The sequence below is a fragment of the Lampris incognitus genome, chromosome 11, assembly GCF_029633865.1.
Source record: "Lampris incognitus isolate fLamInc1 chromosome 11, fLamInc1.hap2, whole genome shotgun sequence".
Taxonomy (NCBI): domain Eukaryota; kingdom Metazoa; phylum Chordata; class Actinopteri; order Lampriformes; family Lampridae; genus Lampris; species Lampris incognitus.
Genome location: NC_079221.1, coordinates 9,638,537 through 9,660,650, shown reverse-complemented (window position 1 = coordinate 9,660,650; position 22,114 = coordinate 9,638,537). Strand labels below are relative to the sequence as shown.

The following is a 22,114-nucleotide window of genomic DNA, read 5'->3' as shown; positions in this document are numbered from 1 at the left end:
GACCACTCTTGTAATAGAGTTGACCCCAGCGTTATAAGAAACCTTTACCGGGACTGTATAGGCCTGGTCGGCACAGTAATGGAAATCTCTCTCTCTCTGGGGTCCGGAACCTTCCACTGTTTCACTATAATGTGGACACAGTGTTCCCACTGTGCTACCTGACCTCTTACTCACCCGTCAGTCAACCAGTCACAATACAGGGAGGCGTCTTTTGTCCAATCAAGCGTCTAGCTCTAGTGTGTGTGTGTGTGTGTTTGTGGTGCAGCAGCGGTGGAGACTGAAGTGAGACTTGTCACATCGATGTAACAAATGAACATGTAGATCATGAAATGGAACAATTAGGGAACCCAGGGCAGCAAACAGCTGTTGCGTGTTACATGAACCAGCTATGAACCCGCTCAGCTGAACGCCGCGGCGCTGTAAATACACTGCAAGCGCCTATAAAGCAACAGGGAGAAGCGTTTTTTATTTCTTTCTAACTAATATTTTTTTTGGGAGGCTACTTTTGCCTTCATTATTCCCGTCAGGCGGTGGCCCGGGGGGGATAATGTATTCGGGTATGAGTGTTGCTGCGAGTCAGCAAATCATTCACTGCTGACCTCAGCACAGGACAACTGGAGGACCGCCAGATGAACCAGAAATAATAACCTCTATTTGTATTTTCCTAGGGTTAGACCAAAATGGTCGCACAGCAAACCGTTTCTTTTTGGGAAAGCGCATGTTCATGTTAGACTTGGTCACATTCACGCGAGGGTCTGCCTGGGAGGCTGCACATCCACAGACTGACAGGCAAAATGTTTTTATTAAGTAGATTTTTTTAGCTTGAGCGCTCTACATTAAAAACCATGTTTTTCTCCATGTTTCCTGTTCAATCAACTTGAGCGCTGTGCAAGTCTTTTAACGGCAGGAAAAACCCTGTTTTTTCTGTCCGTGTGTGTGTGTCTGCTGCTAATCTCACATACTACTACTGATGTTTGTGCAGCATGACTGTAGGATCAAGGACCTATCGTGGTTGCAGTGGTTCAAAACCACTGAAAAACCTATTTTGGGGTCGTCCGGGTAGCATAGCGGTCTAGTCCGTTGCCTACCAACACAGAGGTCGCCGGATCGAATCCCTGTGTTACCTCCGGCTTGGTTGGGCGTCCTACAGACACAATTGGCCGTGTCTGCAGGTGGGAAGCCGGATGTGGGTATGTGTCCTGGTTGCTGCACTTAATGCAAAGAGGCTTGAAGAAGATGACGAGGTGAGGATGTCATGGGTTATGAATGCACACCATAACTGTAAGTTGTATCTGGAGCACTGCTGTACCTGTAGCTCTCAATAGGTTCTGCAAGGTTTGAGAGATTCAAATGTACGAGATGAAAGAGGTTCAAATATGTGTCTTCACCTGATGAATCTGATCTGAGTAGCCCAAGCAACCCTACTGTGAGGGTAACCTACAGCCCAGTGGATTTAAAAGTCTGCACACCCCTGTTAAAATGTCAGGTTTTTGTGAAAAAAAAAACTGAGATAAATCATGTCAGAACTTATTCCACCTTTAATGTGAAATTGGTTTTCACTTGAATTTTATAAGTTGCAAACTGAAACCTGATAGCAGGGAGAAAAAAACATAACAAAACACAATAACCTGGTTGCACAAGTACTCACATCCCTAAACTAATACAAACTTTTCATTTTATTATAGCACTCAGTCTTTTTGAGTCTATCAGCTTGGCACATCTTGATTTGGCAATATTTTCCCACTCTTCCTTGCAAAACATCCTAGAGCCGTCAAATTGCAAGAGTGTCTCCTGTGCACAGCCCTCTTCAGGACACCCCACAGATGTTCAATTGGATTCAGGTGTGTGCTCTGGCTGGGCCGTTCCAAAATGTTGATCTTCTCTTGGTGAGGCCTTTCCTTTGTTGATCTGGATGTATGCTTTCGGTCGTTGTTGTGCTGAAAGGGGAAATTCCTCTTCATCTTCAACCCACTCGCAGACGCCTGAAGGTGTTGTGCAACAGTCAACTGATATTTGTAGGTATTCATGACTCCCTCTACCTCGACTAAAGCCTCAGTTCTGACTGAAGAAAAGCAGCCACAAAGCACGATGCTGCCACCACCCTGCTTCACCGTGGGTGTGTTGTTCTTCTGTGTTGTTTTTGTGCAAAACATGCCTTTTGGAATTATGTCCAAAAAGTTCTACCTTGGTCTCAGTAGACCACAACACATTTTTCCACAAGGTTTCGGGAGACTGGATGTAACTTTTTGCAAAATTTAGCCGGGCTTGGGTGTTTTTTCCTCATGTGAAAAGGCTTCCATCTTGCCACCATACCCTATAGCCTAGACATATGAAGAATACGGGAGATTGTTGTCACACATAGGGAGCAACCAGTACTTGGCAAAAATTCCTGCAGATTCTTTAATGTTGCCGTAGGCCTCTTGGCAGCCTCCCTGACCAGTTTTCTGCTTGTCTTCTCATCAATTTTGTGGGGTCGTTCGGTTCGCGGTGATGTCACTATTGTGCCATATTTTCTCCACTTGTTGATGGTTTCTTCACTGTGTTCCATGGTATATCTGATGCCATGGAAATGTTCTTGTACTCCTCTCCTGATTGATAGCTTTCAAAATTGAGGTCCCATTCATGCTTTGCAAGCTCTTTGGGGACCGTGGCTTTTGCAGTTTGATGCGCCAAGAAGATATTAGGAAAACCTGAACTTTATTTGAGGTTAATCACAATCACTTTAACTGACGGCAGGTATATACTAACTACTATTTAACATGAGTTTGAACGTGATTGGTTAATGCTGAACACAGCCACACCCCTAATTATAAAAGGATGTGCACACTTATGCAACCAGGTTATTGTAAGTTTTGTATTTTTCCTTTTTTCCCTCTAAAACGTTTCTGATTGTTTTTCACTTTATTTTTATAGGTTGCAATTTCACATCAAGAGTGGAAAATGGTTTGACATTATTTATCTTGGTTTGATTTTACATCACAAATACCTGCCATTTTATTAGGGGTGTGTAGAATTTTTATATCCACTGTAGATATATGGCTTGTCTGTACGGATTGATATCGGAAAATATTAACTGAACTGTTTATTATTAAGGAAAAAAAATAAGTCAGTCTGGTGAAAGCTGACTTGCAGCTGTTATCAAAATTAAAACTAAAGTAGCGAAGGCTGTATTTAAAGATGTATATCACCTCCATTAGACTGAGGACCACATGATCCTTGGGACGGTGGCAATGGTGCACCACCAACAATCTTGTCCTCAATGTGCAGAAGACGAAGGAGCTGGTTGAGGACTACAGGAGGTCTAGAAGCTGCAGCCATTCCCCCGTAAACCTCAATGGGGTGAGAGTGGAGCTTGTCTCCAGCTTTAAATTCCTTGTAGTCAACATCAGCGAGGGCCTTTCCCGGACATCAAACACCCAGGCCCTTGTGAAAAGGGCCCACCAACTTCTGCATTTCCTGAGGAGGCCGAGGAGCACCTGTCTATCCCCCAAAATGCTCACCAACGTCTACCACTGCACCATAGAGCGCATCCTGACCAGCTGCACCTCAGTGTGGTACGGCAACTGCACCTCAGTAGACCAGAAAGCTCTGCAGCGGGTCGTCAAGGCGGCCCAGCATATAAAAGACATTTATCACAAACGCTGCATTCGAAGGGGTCTCAGCATCAGCAGGGATTCCAACCATCCCAACCATGGACTGTTCTCCCCCCTGCACTCTGGGAGGCGCTACAGGAGCCTCAGAGCCCGCACTACCAGGCTCAAAAACAGCTTCTTTCCTCAAGCTGTTCTGAACCAAGCTATTCTGAACCTGGCCACCCATTAAATGTCTGTAAATATGTTTATACTCGTGCTCTTTTTTTATATACTTATCTTTAGCTTCTAGTGTTCATCTGTTTAAATCTTATACTATGTTTGTCTATGTCTGTCTTGCAATGTTTGGTGAAGCTGCAGGCCTCATTTCGTTTAATGACAAAAATTTGAACTGAATGTCTTCTTGAAGGTCTTCTCTAGCTCTACAATGCCTTCACCTTCCAAGAACTGAAGGTTTAAATTAAAAATGACACTACCTTTCCTTTCCTTTTTGGATTTCCTCCCCCCTTTCTCCCCAGTTGTATCTGTCCAATTACCCCACTCGTCTGAGCTGTCCGGGTCACTGCTCCACCCCCTCTGCCAATCCGGGGAGGGCTACAGACTACCACATGCCTCCTCTGGTACACGTGGAGTCACCAGCCGCTTTTCACCTGACAGTGAGGAGTTTCGCCAGGAGGACGTAGCGCATGGGAGGATCACGCTATTACCCCCAGTTCCCCCTCCCCCCTGAATAGGTACCCTGACTGACCAGAGGAGGCACTAGTGCAGTGGCCAGGACACATACCCACATCCGGCTTCCCACCCGCAGACACGGCCAGTTGTGTCTGTAGGGACGCCCGACCAAGCCGGAGGGAACGCAGTGATCGGAACCTGGCGAGCCCCGTGTTGGTAGGCAACGGAATGGACCGCCACGCCACCCGAACGACCATCAAGCTACCTTTCCCATGGTCACCTAATATATCAACGCTGGGTGTTAATAAATATCCAGGAATCACAGACTAACTGGCTTTAGGTTTTGGTTCCTAAAAATTAGTTGAAACCTGGATTTGATGGGCACTTCTGTCCAGAGCACCTCACAGCATCACGACAGGATAACATTCTACCACTGGTCTACCCACTCAAACACTTGCAAGGCTACTCCCTGAGCTCCAAAATCTGAAAGCTGATCCTTCAGGTGCTGTGACTCTGATCCGGCAGGGTCTCCGACCTGCTTTTCGGCTCACCGCGCACCCCCCCCCCCCCCCCCCGCTGAAATACTGCTGTGGTGTTTCGGCAGCCCAGACAGCCATGCTGCTGTTTCTCCTCCATCAGTGTCTGTCTATTCTTCGTCCTCTAGCTGGTCTAGTCCATTAAAAGCTTAGTCCCAGCAGATGGTTGATTGAGTTAGCTCATTTGCAAAGCGCTGAGCAGGTACAACAGACCCCTAACAAACACAGCTCTAATTAACAAGACCGGGCTGTGCTAATGACCCTGATCATGCTGCTCACGCAGACTGGGCTCGTGCACGAGCATGCTTGCGTGCGCACGTGCACTCATGTGTGCAGACGTGGCAAAGCGGGAACGCTCGCGTGTCGCCTACTGTAAGCGATCGCGGTGTGTTTGTTTATCCGGCTCCTGCTCCTCCCCTCCTCTCCTCTCCGGTGTGTAATGAGTGTGATTTAGTGATTAGAAAAGGTCGGCATTAACAGGCAGCTCTTAGCACCCGACGACGGGGGAGACGGTTGGGGGAGCGGGGATGGGGCAGAAGAAGAGGGGGAAAACAGGAGGGGGGGAAGTAGAGAGATTACAGTAGCTCTATTAAAATCACTTCTGCTGTAACGCTTTTCACCGAGGAGAATGCTATCTATTTTTCCTTCAGCAACACCCCCCCCCCCCTCCGGCCTCTTCTCTTTTCCTCCCCGATGGTGGCTCCATCTCTGTGACCTTGGGAGGAAAGGTCACTCAATCTCCCTCTCCTGCTCGAATTAGAGCAACATCCCAAGGACGAGCAAAGCCACCGACATCTTATTGCCGCATACACACAGAAGGGAAAGTCACTCAAACACACACATGAAGGACAACACATACACACACACACACATTAATAAGAACTGAGAAGAGGCTTGGAGTTCCCTAGGGGGGGAGCAGGTAAGCCCCAAGCAGCAGGAGTAAGCACTTATCTCTTTCAACACCTCCAGTTCTCTGATTTACACCTGCAGATCACAAACACACACACACACACACACACACACACACACACACACACACACACACACACACACACACAGAGTTACATACAGACTTGTCTCCTGATCCCCGCTGTTCTTATAGTGGACTAGTCCATCGGCGGGGCAGGCTTGGTCAGGAAGGTGGCAGATTTACGACCAGCAGCACGGACGCAACACAAAGCTGAGAATAATACGCCCTCAGCTCTTTGTAGAGCTCAAACAGTGTGCGCAACACATACGTACACACAACTGTGCATAAAACACCGATGCACTGACATCTTACCACATAGACTCACAACACATGAACACACAAAACAGACAGACACCTACGTTTATGCACACAGACAGAGACACAGACACAAACAGACACGCACACACACAGACACGCACACGCGGGGTTAAAGCCATGCGTTACTCTGGCCGCTGGCACAGAGGCGGTCATTGTGCCAGCAGTGGGTTCAGCTGAGGACAGCCAGACATCACGCCACAGTGAGCCGCCTGTCGCACACCTCGCCTCATTCATTACAACTGCACACAAGAATGTCAGGAGCAGAAAGAGACGGACCACCTAAACACTGCAGAACTCGGTAAAGCTCGTCTCATAACCCGCGTCACAGCCCGGTTCCCAATCCACCCAGAGTTCAGCGGCCAACGACGGCCTTGTGAGCCGGCGACCGAATGCCCCGAACGGCCTTGCCTTTAATTGGAGGAGATAACGGAAAAATGTCGAGCCGAGGAGGGGGGACGACAACCCTGGTGTGTGTAGTGCAAGTGGGGCGTGGCAGGCTGCAGCGTAGTGTCTGAAAAGCTGGTACGGGGCGTACCTGCTCAAATCCATTTCTCTGAAACTCTTCAAATCCAAAGACGTCCAGGATCCCAATCTCTAGGGCAGGATCACTGCAAACAAGAAGCAGAGGGATAAATGTAGTACACACATCTAACCCCCCCCCCCCCCCACACACACACACACACAGCGCCCTGGCTAAAACACCTACCACTCCATTTCAGTTCAAGCTCTGGGACTCTACTGATGAGCGCTCTATGTCTGAAAAGCAAATTGATCTCGAACCTACGCAATTTATATCTCACTACCACACGTACTTTCTGAAAAGAAGCGTTGACAAGGACTCGTTTGTCTGCCCATATAACCCCGAGAAATACGGTGTTTGTATGTGGTCTGGTGTGCATGCTTGTGTGTGTGTGTGTGTGTGTGTGTGCAATGACAAATATTTCAAGGGGTGTGTGTTGGTTGTGGTATTTATTGCATTCTGAGGCTGATGCACATACACATGTACACACGCGCACACACACACAGCAAAACACAAAAACAGTCCATGAGATAGGACTGGCCTTATCTGAGAGTGTGTGATAAGACCCAACAGCATCAACAAGACCAAGGATCCACTGTGTGTGTGTGTGTGTGTGTGTGTGTGTGTGTGTGTGTGTGTGTGTGTGTGTGTGTGTGTGTGTTTGTGCATTCATGCGTCTTCTGTCAACAAAAATATTCAGCTGGGGATGCATGTGACGACAGCATGTGTTTGTCTATGGGTTTGAGTGTGCGGCGTGCAACCTCAGTCTTAACCTTGTTTGTCTGGGTGTTTACATGTGTGCGTGTTTGTATGTGTGCGGCTGGCTTTGCATGTTAGCCTTTGTGAGTGCATGTGTACCTGTCATGCGATGTAAACTATTTCAAACCTGCACTGCCAACTTTGTGTTGTGACTGATGCTATCAGTGTTGTCGGTCCCAGAGACATGAATGTGCTACCAGTCATCAGCGATGACAGATGCACCTCGCTGCTGCCGCTTCCGATAACCGATTTCAACACCACGGGCTTTCCAGAGAAATTCTGCAGCAAGTTTACAATGGCAACCTCAAGATACGCAAACACACACAACCGCACACACACAAACACAGGTCCATACCCAGTGCTGTCGTCTTGTCCCTGCAGGTAGTCGTTGATGTTGTTGACCAGATAGCTGAAAAGACGGCCATAAAGGGCCTTTGCCAGCTGGTCCCTGTGTTGCTCTGACATCTCCACCGTGTGGCGCCGAGTGATCACATCACCTGATACAACGGGAATGGGAACGGGAATGGGACGATTAAGGGAGAGTTTTGCCATAATTTCCCACTGTTTGAATTTTACAGCCACCAATTATGCATCAGGACAGAGACACTGTACAACTGTGTGTGCTGTCTTTATGTGGAGTTCTGCACGCGGGGCGGAAGATCTGCTTACACATGCGGGACACTCTGGGGTGTGTGTGTGTGTGTGTGTAGTTGGGCAGTTAAAGGGTTACCTTTGAAGTACTGAACATCAGAGGTGAGTGCAGAACTTAGGTCATCAGAACACACCTGCAACATTCCAGCCACTTAGGAGGGAAGAGAGAGAGAGAGAGACAGAGAGACAGACAGAAAGAGAGAGACAGACAGACAGAGAGAGAGAGAGACAGACAGAAAGACAGAGAGAGAGTGAGACAGACAGACAGACAGACAGACAGACAGACAGACAGACAGACAGACAGACAGACAGAGAGACAGAAAGACAAACAGAGAGACAGACAGAGAGAGAGATTTTGAATTTGAAATCCACTTTGTAATTTTTCAGGAATGATCAGGAACGAGTCATGAAGTAGGAATGCCCTAAGTTGTGGCGGTCTATTCTGTTGCCAACTGACACGGGGATCGCCAGTTCGATTCCCTGTGTTACCGCCGGCTTGGTCGGGCATCCCTACAGACACAATTGGCCGTGTCTGAGGGTGGGAAGCCGGATGTGGGTATGTTTCCTGGTCGCTGCACTAGCGCCTCCTCTGGCCAGTCGGGGCGCGTGTTTGGGGGGAGGGGGAACTGGGGGGAATAGCGTGATCCTCCTACGTGCTACGTCCTCCTGGAGAAACTCCTCACTGTCAGGTGAAAGGAAGCGGCTGGCGACTCCACATGTGTCAGAGGAGGCATGTGGTAGTCTGCAGCCCTCCCAGATCGGCAGAGGGGGTGGAGCAGCGACCGGGACGGCTCGGAAGAGTGGGGTAATTGACCGGATACAATCGGGCAGAAAAAAAAGGGGGGGGGATGCCATAAGTTATTGTGTTTGCAACTATCAGGAGTGAAAAAGTTACCTGTGTGTTATGGAAAGTACATCATGCAGCCCCCCCCCCCCCCCAATACACAACATCAAAACATCACTGACAGAAGGAATCAAACTACACCAAGAGAGGTTACTTTTTCCTGACAGCCTGATAAAAAGGACTGATTGATAGACAAGAGTGAGAGCGAAAGTGCAAGCGAGAGAGCGAAAGATGGGAATATACAGATCTAGATGCAGAGGGAGGGAGAGAGAGAGAGAGACAGACTGAGAAAGGGAGATGTGAACAACGGCAATGGAGAGAGTGACAGCCGAGCTGAGAACGACACAGGAAAGCGATGACACCGGGGGATATGAGCAGCAGAGTCAGTCGTGATAACATCCTTCGTCCCCGGTATGTCTGGCGATGACGTCATACTGCCAGCACGGCGAGCTGAGCGCTGCTGAAAACTTGCTGCCGCACCATCGCTCGCCGGCGCCGGCAGCGGCTCGCCGTCACTGAATTCTGGGCAGAACCTCCATAAACGGGCTACAGAAGCACAGGATCCCTCTGCTGACATCACTACCCACAACATCACGTCTCCCTTGACAACGGCCAGCTCTGTCCCACTCTGGCAGCAGTGATGTCATGTGTTTACCAACTTGCCAAGGTCAGAGGTCACAGGAGTCCACAATGTTTGCAAGAGAGAGAGAAAGAAAGAGAGACAGACAGACACAGATAGAAGGCAGGAGGGGCGACGAGGCTTAAGTAAACAAGTGGATGGGGGAATGACGTGATTCACCAGCCCTCTAGCCACCAGCCACCTCCCCCACATCCCACCCACGTGCAGGGTGGCTACGTGACCCTGGTCATGTGACGGGGGTCGCTGACCTCTCTCCAGCAGCTGCAGGTCAGAGGGGAAGGCTGTGTCGGCGTCTGTCAGCGCAGTGAAACGCAGGTCCCCAACGTGCAGCACGGCGGAGAGCAACGTAAACACGGATTCCACTTCCTGGTCATGAGAGAAAGGGGGGGAGGGGGAGAGAAAGAAAGAGAGAGAGAGAGGAACCTCATTCAGCACAATTTGCTGTGAGATATGTAGTCATTTTACATCATCTAAATTAATAAATTAATACATAAACCATTGGAGACCCTGAATATATGTAGTTACATATAGTCAGGTTCTCCTCCTCCTCCGATACACGTGGAGTCGCCAGCCACTTCCTTTCACCTGACAGTGAGACGTTTCACCGGGGGGGGACGTAGCGTGTGGGAGGATCACGCTATTCCCCTCGGTTCCCCCTCCCCCCCAAACAGCAGCCTCGACCGCCCAGAGGGGGGTGCTAAGTGAAGGGACCAGAACACACCCACATCCGCCTTCCCACCTGCAGACACGGCCAACTGTCTGTAGGGACGCCCGACCAAGCTGGCGGTAACACGGGGAATTCGAACCGGCGATCCCTGTGTTATAGGTAACGGAACAGACCGCCACGCCACCCGGACGCCCTGTATCCCCTAACTTCTTATAATTCCATGTATATGATTAAGCTATTCCGTGTGTGTATAGTTTGTCTTGTCTTTTCTCCCCGTTATTCCATGGAGATGTTGTGTTGTGCCGCTTTTGGTGAAGTTTTCCATCGACTGTCATGGCAATAAAGCACCGCTGATCTGAACTAAGCTGAAACGGAGACAGAGAGGCGAAATTCCTCATCTATTCTAACATTACTGTTATAACTATTTTCATTTTCATCAGCATTGTCGTAATTTAACCTTGATTGTTCTCTTCCATCGGTGTTTTTTACGCACCATTCATACGTTAACGTTTATGGCGACCGCACTTTGGCAATAAAAACGTGCTGTTTTTGTCGTGGCAGTACAGACAATGGAACTGAGGTGACAAACGCGGCCGACAGAGAGGTTTAGAGAGGAGCAATAAAAATGATTTGTACCCGTTTTAACCAGTTCGAGACGAGAGACTAAACCCCCGCTTATCATCAATGTGATGATCAGCACAGGAACTCGGGGGGGGGGGGGGGGGGTTGATTTTTTCCCCACCGCCACCGGTTTCTGAAAGCAACACCTATGCACAAACAAACCTTTTACGACTCTGGAGGCGAGCCGTTTGATGCCTTGTAAAAACGCCACCCAAAAATGGAAAAAATGTGACGCTCGCCAATTGTTACAAGTCGATTCGTTGGATTTTTTTTTAATTTTTTTTACAAGACGTGACCTAAAAGATCCTGTCAGCATCTCTCACCCTTTCCTTCATTAATTCTCTCCATTCGCTCAAGCCCGCTCTCTCGCCATTCCTCCCGTTACCCCCACACTTCCTCCCTTCACTCCCTCTTTCCTTTCCTCCACCTCTTCCGTTTCCTTCTCTCTCTCGCTGCCCTTGAGTAGAGGACGCTTAATGGAAACCCCCATTAAACAGAAGTGCTGAATCTTTGGACGGGGCGGCGGCGTTTTGAGTGAGCACGCGCGCGGATTCGGGCGTGCTCACCGGTTCGCACGCGTTTCATGCAGATATGTGCGTGCGTGCCCACGCTTTGAGGGCAGGATATTGGAGCTCATATCTAGGAGATAAACACAGGCATTAGTCTCTGTCTGACACTCTATACATAGAGAACCCCCCACCCCCACCCCCACGCCCAGCCCCCCTGCTCGGAGAGAAGAAAGGCAGCGAGTAAGAGAGCGAGAGAGAAAAGGAGTGATAGGGAGTGTTAATGACGATTGACCTTTGGGGTCCGGGCTGGGATTCACCCCCCACCCCCCGATGAGAGCTTAGACAGAGACCAATGGGTGGGCTATCAATCCCACCCTCAATCCCCCTCCTCTTCCTCTCTTTCCTATATACTACACTACTTCCTTCTGATAACACCATCTATACATTTACCCCCCCCCCCCGACTCTACCAGCTAGGGATGCACTCGCACCTCTAACCCCCCCTCCTCCTGTGCATGTGGACGGCTTAAAAGGTGAGGCGGTGGTCATTCGGTGATGACAGATGCTGAGTGGCGAATCTAAGAATGGAAACGGATTACAAAGCGCAGGGAACACACCCACACATATGCGCATACGTATACGCTGCGGCGTGACGGGTTTTCCCGTTACATGCCGTGGGGAGTAAACAACACCGTGTGTCCTAAATCAACCCCCAGCAGCCCCCCCCCCTCCTCCTCTTCGGTGTTCCCGTGCTTAGTCAGGTGCAACAACCCCCGTCGCCTGGTTGTGTTCTCCAGTGCTTCACCTACGGTTCAGCGAGTCTTGAGATACATAATTCAGACGCTGAGAGCGTGCGTGTGACCGGAGATGCTCGGGGAGTGCTACCGCTAGGTGAACATGGAGCGCCGGGTATCTCTGGAGGTGTGTGACTTGCATGGTTACACCACAGACTACAACATAATGGGGGAACAATGTTATTTCAGGGTTAAAAGTTCACATTTCAGCGAGGCGGCGCAGGCCAAAGAGAATAACAACCGAATGAACGACCTCAACGAAGACCCTGCACCCTTCAAGTACCTGTTTGTTGAAGCCCAAGGCCCGCAAGCCTTGCTTGAGGGCAGCGAGTCGCTCCCGGCTCTGTGTGGACGCCGTAGCCACTGGAGGGGTCTCCCCAGGAGACCCTCCGCCCAGATACCTGGAGTACAGACACGGAAAAGGCTGCTGTCAAACTTGAGCTTTAACTACAAAAATGAGAGATTAGGAAACAGGTCGGCCCACATGCAACGTGTGAAATCCCAGCCCTGGGAGGAGGCGAGGCTCCTCCACCATTTGGCAGACACAAAGGGGCGCATGTGTTCAAACACATGAAGCCATGCACTCAGCAGGGAATTAAACACATTTGGATGAGTGCGGCACAAACCCCAGAAGATTAATAGGATACTTTGATGTGGAGTGACATACAGCCCCTGTCATATTCACCCACTGGAGTGAAAATGAGATGGCGATCAGGAAGTAGCAGAGAGAGAGCGAGCGAGCGAGCGAGCGAGAGCGAGAGAGGGGGGAATGGGAGGATAAGGAGGGGGTTTAAATCAGGGAAGCTGGATCACGTACACCCGGCAGTCAGGCAGGGGGCAAGGCTGGGTTAGTTTCATGCCAGAGGGGCTGTAGCATGCTTATCAGGCACCAAAACAGCCCCATTCAGGTCAGCGGTTATCTCGCTGGCGTTCGAGGGGGTTGTTGATGCAACAGTAACACGCAGTGGCTCTGTCACTTCACAAGTAGAGGCACGCACAAGCAGGGACGCCCAAACTCAGCCAAGCACTCACACTCACACTCGCGCACACACACACACACACACACACACACACACACACACACACACACATCGGATCTGGTTTACGTTTGCAACTCTGCTTTCTCGTGTTGTGTAATATTTATGATCACCCAAATGTAGTTGAGAAGGCGTGATGCGTGTAAGTGAATATCTGAAAACACAGGTTGGATTTGGGTATAAAAAGGGGAGTGGGAGTGCTCCTTTGGGTGAGAGAGACCAAAACAAGCCACTCTATTCTCACCCGGTGGCCTACTTAGACTACTTGTTAAAACACTCGCCAGAAAAACAAACACAGGCACTCTTGTGTGTTCGCAGGAGCGGGGCTACATCCACACTTCGGGTACACAAGGAGAGCAAAACATTCATGAGAGACACCAAGAGTGAGCTTGACTGCCAACCTCGGTTGAACGGTAAAGAGGTTTTTCCAGATAATTGTCATATGACCTGCAAAATAAAAACTGCATGGGTCCTGTGTGTAAACTAATCGGTCGTTGTCACGCCAGGTGGACAAGCAGCTAAAACCACATGTATCTAAACCACATGATTCTCAGATGTGTCATTGTAACCCGTAGAGATCAGGTGGGCCACTCCACCGAAACAACGTTACATTACCGGGCAGAGCCGATAATCACCAGCAATTTATTCATCCACCCATCCATTATCCGACCCGCTTATCCTGCTTAGGGTCGCGGGATGCTGGAGCCTATCCCAGCAGTCATCGGGCGGCAGGCGGGGAGACACTCTGGACGGGCCGCGAGACCTTCACAGGGCTGACACATTCACACCTAGGGACAATTCAGTACAGCCGATTCACCTGACCTACATGTCTTTGGACTGTGGGAGGAAACCAGAGCCCCCAGAGGAAACTCAGACACGGGGAGAACATGCAAACTCCACACAGAGGACGACCCGGGACGACCTCCAAGGTTGGACTACCCCGGGGCTCGAACCCAGGACCGTCTTGCTGTGAGGCGACCGCGCTAACCACTGTGACACCCAAAAATGCTTCATCGAAGAATCCAATTGATATTCATCACACTGAACCAATTGGTAAAAAGAATATCATCAAACCAAATCTAATTTTGAAAGGATACTCCCTAAAATATTTCTGGATCTCATTTTGTGAAAAATTTAAGGTTCTAGATTCTTGTTATTAATATCCAAATTTCATCCAAATACAATACCATTGGGAGACAATAAATGATAATATTGAATTATTGCCCAGCCTTAAGTTAAAGTACAGAGACTCTTGGTGACTCAGTGAAAACGGAGAATATGTACACGCTCCCTGCTTTATGTGTGCTAGATCCTGCTGCAACAGGACGAGAAGACACCTTCTAAGTTTTGGACCACCGGCGTTTGGGCACCAATTTGTTCGGATCACACACCTCTCCAGGCAGGAAAATCAAATGTTGTCTGATATGTTATTTACCAGAATAAAGCCAATCACTAAGTTTTTTTTCCTTCTATTTCCTCCCCTCTGAAAGACTTAAATGGCTTATCTCTCTAGGAGGGTGGCTAATGAACTTATTGATAGCTGGCGTGCTGCTTGTAGCATAATCACTTAACACATGTCAGTGAACTAATTGCTTCTGTCAAAGCGGATGTGCAGCAGCTGGGATTCAATGCGGCAACGGCGGCCCAAAGGCCACTATCATACCTGTTCTTTATTTGTGTCTGAATGTGTATGAGTTTGCTCGTGTTCGTAAATGGGTTTGCAGTGCACTCTGGTTAATGGACGCTTGCTGTTACGTTGTGGTTTCTCACATCTGGCCTGTCAGGCCTCTGGGCAACTGTGCTGTGTGGTTGTAACGAGCAGATTGTGTTTGAAGTCGTCAGTACAGCTTTTCAACTGAAATCGAATCATGATCGATCGCCGGTACAGCACAGAGGTGTAATAACATTAAAGAGATGCCTCCATCATCACAATATAGCGCCACTGTGCCATTTGACATGTCTTCTGCAAGCATGTAATAATACTTCTCCCTTTACAGTCCACTTGCTAGTCACCACCGCCTTTAGTACACACAATATGTGTGAGCTATGAAATGACTCCCGACTTTACCTATGAGCCAGGACGTTGTTCAGGTAAAGTGCGCTCTTCTCTTCAGGGGACAGGCCCTCGGCCATCAGGTAGAAGATGTTGAAGCTGTGCTGGCGATGAGGCAGGTGGACCAGGCGAGACTTCTCAAGCATGTAAGCGTACACCCGGGCTAAAACACACAACAGATCATGGGTCACAACGACAAAGGTGTGATGGTAACATCCAGATATTGTTGGAAAAATCAGCCGTGACTATGTACATGGTTTCTGAACTTAAATATTTTCACTCACTGAGGCAACACAAGGTGAACATGAATGGGTAGAGCAACCAAGCTGTGATAACTAGCAGGTGGAGCTCTAGTGCCTCCTGCTGGCGATATTGAGATACCAGTTTTAAAATTAAAAACGTATGCTCAAGCATTTCATCCTCGATGGCTCGTTGATCAATACACCTCACCCAATTTACTTTAGGTTCTTGTGCAGTAGTTATATTCATGACTTTCCACGAAAACAGGGGATTTTTTTTTAATATATATTTAGGTCCCATTTCTATTCCTCTTACCCATGTCACATTGATGGATTTGGGAAACATATCCAGCATCCCGCGACCCCGGTTGGGATAAGCGGCGTGGATAATGGATGGATGGATATGTGTGAATAAGTGTGCCAATACTGAGCATCTAGTTTTATTCAAGTGGTCTACACAGAGAAATGTAGACTACCTCTGAGCAATGTCCTCCTCTTGTCACAGTACTGCAATGTGAGTAACTTGATAAAGCGGCTGGAGTTGTTGTTCCTTTGGGTCTTGGCATGTCCGAAGGCCTCAAGAACACAGTTAACCTGCACGTCATAAAAAGAGACTGGTGATTCTTCTTCGCTGTTAAAATGACTTTAACCGACCGTGGGCTTGCCATTCTGTACTTATCCATTTCTATGGCAATCTCACACACAAATAGCTTTCATAGAAATATAATTAAAATTCCTCTCAAAAACTAATTTGTTGTCCTTGACCAAAGCATTGAACCAACTTATAATACACTCACAGGAATTCTCATAAATGAAAAAAGAAAAAAGAAAAAAAAAGAAAAAAAGAGATTCATAAAAAACAGCAATGATAAAAAAAGCAAGATTGGATTCTGCTAGTCGAGAGGTTCTCATCTCCGGACCTTGAGGTCATGGTACTGCTGGTTTTCTACTGTCAGGTTTTCTATAGAACCAGTCTAATCACACTGAGCATCCAATTTACCCAAAGAAAGTCTCCTCCACTACCCCCTCCTCTCCTCTGCGACCTGAACACGAGATGTCTGCGCCGTCATATTGACTGCTGTCCTTATACTGCAGAAGACAAGAGAAGCTGCTTCAAATAGCTCTGAGTGTCCTTCAATGGAGAATATACATCTGTATCCCGTAGAAAGCATTTTTAGGGGCGTGCAGGTAGCGTAGCAGTCTATTCTGTTGCCTATGAACATGGGGATCGCCGGATCGAATCTCTGTATTACCTCTGGCTTAGTCGGGCATCCCTACAGACACAATTGGCCGTGTCTGGGGGTGGAAAGCCGGATGTGGGTATGTGTCCTGGTCGCTGCACTAGCGCCTCCTCTGGTCGATCAGGGTGCCTGTTTGGGGGGGGAGGACTGGGGGGGAATAGCGTGATCCTCCCACACACTACGTCCCCCTGGTGAAACTCCTCACTGTCAGGTGAAAAGAAGCGGCTGGCGACTCCACATGTATCAGTGGAAGCGTGTGGTAGTCTGCAGCCCTCCCCGGATCGGCAGAGGGGGTGGAGCAGCAACCAAGACAGCTTGGAAAATAAGGTAATTGGGCAAAAAAACAAAACAGTAATTATGTTTTATGTAATATTCATGTAGGGAAGTATTTTTGGTTGTGAATATGTCTAGAATCTGACTTTATAGTAAAAATGACAAACGTGGCAGGTTAAATACCGGCAATTGATTACATTTTTGGCAAAAATATTGCTCAGTTCATTAAAAGAGAAATATTTAAAGTAACGTGTACCTTGTTTCGGTTCTTTTTTAGGCTATGGCTTAAATCACCCGTGTGACAGAATTGCAGGCAATAACTTCAAACATTATTTTTCAGTCTTATTATGGCACTAATAGGGCCCATCTCTGCAAGAGATGGTGTAATGTGGTGGAGGCTTGGTTAAATTGCAACACAAGCAATGCCCCAAGAGGCAAATTTCTTATAAATGGGCCAACTAAGGAAATTGGTGTACCAGTGTCGGTAGAGGGAAACGGTTCATCCATGTGGCGGCACGGTGGTGCAGTGGTTAGCGCTGTTGCCTCACAGCAAGAGGGTCCTGGGTTCGAACCCCAGGGTTGTCCAACCTTGGGGCTCATCCCAGGTCGTCCTCTGTATGGACTTTGCATGTTCTCCCCGTGTCTGTGGTACTCCTGTCCGTGCCCTTGACCGAGGCATGGCAAGACGAACCGGACGGGCGCTGCACAGCGGCTGCCCACTGCTCCTCGCTACACAGCTAGGATGGGTTAAACGCAGAACATAATTTCTCCATGGGGATTAATAAAGTATACATAATAATAAAGGTGCAGTGTTTATTATCGCAGTGTTTATTTTTTGTGCTCGGTGTTGGTTTCAACTTTCATGTACTATAATGTTTATCTTTTGATTCATTATGAAATTAAAAATAACATCCCTAATAAGAAACACATAAAATTGTGGCCAAAATACAGGCCTACTGAACGGGGGATCAGACTGTGCTGTGTACTGTGGCCTTGGGATCAGTCAAAGATATAAGTAGGCCACTTAATTGACAGCCGATGTCTATGATCAGGGAGTGGCACATTCGCTGTCCCAAATCGTCTCTACTTTTTCTCGTTTCCTTCCCTCCCAAAAGACCACCCACTTCCTACCCACCTGGAGGAGACGTGTCATGTGGGAGGAGAGGGGGAGCAGAAATGAAGAATGTCGAGATGCATCGGGGGAGTTTTCGGACCTGGTATAATTGGTGAACATTATCGTAACTGCCGAGCAGAACAGAAAACTTGTGCCACGGGGGGTCCGAAAGATTGGCGTTGAGAACCATCATATCAGTCAACAATGGAGAACGGTGCAGCTGAAGTTCCACTTCTCATCACTAGATGTCACTATGGGTTTTATTATGGCCGCGACTCCACTCTCGACTCTGTCCCGGAGTGATTTGAGAGCGAGTTGACCCAGATATCGACTATGATGACTTCATCAGAACATGGCACTGCTACACCCCGGCTCCACGTTTCTCTTCTAACCAAACAGAAGACCGGGTGAAAGCGCCAGTACATTTCTCATCAGACACTTCAAACACAAAGGCACAGTATAAAGAGCTTTGTAGGATATTGTCAACTACAAAATCAGGATCAGTGGTGATTTTGCTTTCACAAAGAGAAGGAAATTATGTGGTCATTTACTCGGTTTAGTGGTAATTACCCATTTTCACAAAGTCTGCCATGATGGTAGAGGTTCCCTATTTGGTAGCAAATGACCTGCGTGGATGAATGGATGGGAGCTGGACATTAGTCATATCTTAGTGCACCATATCATTTTCATCAATACTCCCATCATCATGCTAGATCCACTCCTTTCTAAGAAAAGTGCCCATGTGTGCCTGTGCGAACAGCTCAGACCAAAAGAATCAGCATCCGAGAAATCGGCTCCTCCATCCGAGATATTCAGGTGCAATCATACAGAATACAATGTCTGAATGCTCAAATGATGGCTTAGACAAAAGAGTGGACGTCAAGCACAGAGGAACCGAGGAAGAGACTGAGGATCGTACCTAGCCGGGGCTCGTCCCAGCGGTGTGCTAATCCATATATCTATATTTTTTCTCCTTCACAGCAACAGAAGAACAGTGGGGGACATTCACAGAGGTAAGAACCCTGCTGGTCTATACTGTCTGCTATTGGATTTATCTGATCACAGGAACCACCGGGGGAAGAGGAAAAAAAAACAGCGTGAGAGGAGGAAGAAAGAAAGTAAGCTATCAGCGCCTTGAATTGAAGGTTCACAAACTCAGTGATGATGACTTTGACGGTGGGGGGCAGGGTGGTTAAAATAAAACACAGAAGATAATCTGAATCTGCAGCTATCGACCACCAATACACCTCCTCCACCCATACTGTCTCTATCATGTTAAGGAACAACGAGGGATAGACTCACAGAGGAGAGGAGAGAAAAGAGTACAGCAATAAGGCAGGAAAGGAGAAAAGACGAGAACAGAAAAGAGGAGAGTAGACTAGAATAGACTACAATAAAGTTGAGAAGACTAGAATAGAGTAGAAGCAAACCAAAGCACAGTAGAGTAGTATAATAAAGTATAATAGAATAAAGCGGAATAAAGTAGAAGGACAGTAGGAGTAGAGTAGGGACAAGTTAAGTAGAGCAGAGTAAAATGTAACAGAGTAGAGTAGAACATAGTAGAATCAACCAGAGTATAGTATAGTATAGTACAGTATAGTTTAGTAGGGTAGGGTAGAGTAGGAGAATTAACCAGAGTATAGTATAGTAGAGAAGAGTAGAATCCACCAGAGTATAGTGGAAACTATATTATAGTATAGTATAGAACAGAAGAGAATGGTACAGTAGAGCAGAGTCCAGACTCACATGTTTCATTCTGGGTTCTAGAACAAAGCCTTTGGGGCTGGAACGAGCTGTCAGGTGTCTCACTATATGCTTACAGGCTTCTGACTTCCCAGAACCACTCTCCCCACTAGAGAGCGAGAGAGAGAGAGAGAGAGAGGAGAGCAGTGAGAGAGAGAGAAAATTATTATTTTTAAACTGTTGAACACTTGAGCATTTTCTTCACGAGTCATCATCATACAGTATTACTGTACATTCTATTTCCAGTTTGTCAATACATAATTCATGTGAATAGCATGTCAGTAAAGCCCATGAGAAACAAATTGAGAGAGCAAGAGTAGGGTGTGTGTGTGTATATACATCCATCCATTATCCAAACCGCTTATCCTACTCAGGGTCGCAGGGATGCTGGAGCCTAGCCCAGCAGTCATTGGGCAGCAAGTGGGGCGACACCCTGGACAGGCTGCCAGGCCATCACAGGGCCCCCATCCACACACACACACACACACACACACACTTAGGGACAATTTAGTATGGCCGATTCACCAGACCTACGTGTCTTTGGACTGTGGGAGGAAACCGCAGCACCCGAAGGAAACCCATGCCAGACATGGGGAGAACATGCAAACTCCACACAGAGGGCTACCTGGGACAACACAAGGTTGGACAACCCTGGGGCTCGAACCCAGGACCTTCTTGCTGTGAGGCGACTGCGCTAACCACTGCACCACCCCATATATATATATGTGTGTGTGTGTGTGTGTGTGTGTGTGTGTGTGTGTGTGTGTGTGTGTGTATGTGTGTGTGTGTATGTGTGTATATATATGTATATATATATGTATAGATAGTGCATCCGGAAAGTATTCACACCCCTTCACTTTACCCACATTTTGTTATGTTACAGCCTTATTCCAAAATGGATTAGATTCCTTTTTTTTCTCATCAATCTACATCATGGGTCTCAAACTCGCAGCCCGCGGGCCAATTGCGGCCCGCGAGACGTTATTTTGTGGCCCCCTACTTGACATCAAAGTTTAGTGTTAGTGCGGCCCGCGCTTGCCCTGGGCTTTTATTTTTCACTTATGAGCTACCATAGCGCAGGCTCATGACAGCTTCCGGTGTCGCGTTTGTTGTCAAGTCATGGTGCGTTCCCGTTACATTGGAAGTTGTAAATTGGAACGACTCGGATTTCAGACTTCCAGTTGAAATGTCTAACTCGGAGCTCAGAAAGTCCGACTTCCGAGCACAACTTGAACGCACCATAATGGGCAGCGCGAATTAGCAACGGTTGAAACTTGGTTGAAACTTGATTCCGGAGCGACACCAAGTGGAAGGAACATATATCCTGTCAGCAAGCCCCAGTTATGTCTTTCTCAAAACCTGCCGTGAAGAGAAAAGTTGGTGACGAGCACAGACAATTTCAGGAAAAGTGGGAGACAGCATATTTTTTTGTTGAGCACAGAGGCAGCCCGACGTGTCTTATATGCACCGAGAAAGTTATGGTGCACAAGGAATACAACATCAGACGTCATTACTCGACTAGACATGCTGATGAGTATACAAAATACCAGGGAGATGAGAGAGAGAAACGGGTCGCCAATCTTAAAACATGTTTACTGAAGCGACAAGATTTCTTCAAGAAAGCTAGCAAAGATAATGATGCAGCAGTCGAAGCTAGCTACGTGGTGAGTGAGATGATTGCTAAGTCGGGAAAGCCATTCAAAGAAGGGGAGTTTGTTAAAAAGTGCATGTTACAGGCTGCAAGTATAGTCTGTCTGGAAAAGAAGGGTCAGTTTAGCAACATCGGCCTTGCAGCCAAGACAGTGGAAGAGCGCATTTCTGACCTGTCAGGTAACATATATGATCAACTGCGTGAGAAAGCCAAACGTTTCTGTGCATACTCAGTCGCTCTTGATGAGAGCACAGACATCATTGACACTGCGCAGCTCGCAATCTATGTCCGTGGTGTTGACGACAGTTGTGAAGTGATGGAGGAGTTGCTCACAGTGATTCCAGTGCATGGCCAGACCACCTCTCAGGAGATATTCCGCCAGCTGTGTGATGCCATTGTGGATGTGGGTTTGCCATGGAAGAGGTTTGCTGGAATAACAACCGACGAAGCGCCATCAATGACAGGGAAGGAGAAATGGAGTGGTGGCACTTGTTCAAAAAAAAAAAAAAACTGGAAGAGGAGGGTGTGGAGGAGGCCATTGCTCTGCACTGCATTATCCATCAGCAGGCCCTTTGCAGCAAATGCCTGAAGTTTGACAATGTGATGTCTGTCGTTATGAAATGCATCAACCATATCAGATCCAGGGGTTTAAAGCACCGGGAGCTCCGCGCCT

The 22,114-nt window shown here is 47.9% G+C and overlaps 1 protein-coding gene across 1 annotated transcript in view; it reads right to left on the bottom strand.

Annotated features, from left to right (window-relative positions):
* myo16 (myosin XVI) overlaps positions 1-22,114 on the bottom strand; it is a 166,004-nt gene that overhangs the window by 57,021 nt on the left and 86,869 nt on the right. The window contains exons 13-20 of the mRNA XM_056289920.1: positions 19,794-19,899; positions 15,896-16,013; positions 15,196-15,343; positions 12,374-12,491; positions 9,749-9,866; positions 8,096-8,167; positions 7,721-7,862; positions 6,622-6,694 (exon numbers count right to left, since the gene is read on the bottom strand). Of these exons, the coding sequence (XP_056145895.1) occupies positions 6,622-6,694; positions 7,721-7,862; positions 8,096-8,167; positions 9,749-9,866; positions 12,374-12,491; positions 15,196-15,343; positions 15,896-16,013; positions 19,794-19,899 (895 nt within the window). The remainder of the gene's footprint in view (positions 1-6,621; positions 6,695-7,720; positions 7,863-8,095; positions 8,168-9,748; positions 9,867-12,373; positions 12,492-15,195; positions 15,344-15,895; positions 16,014-19,793; positions 19,900-22,114) is intronic.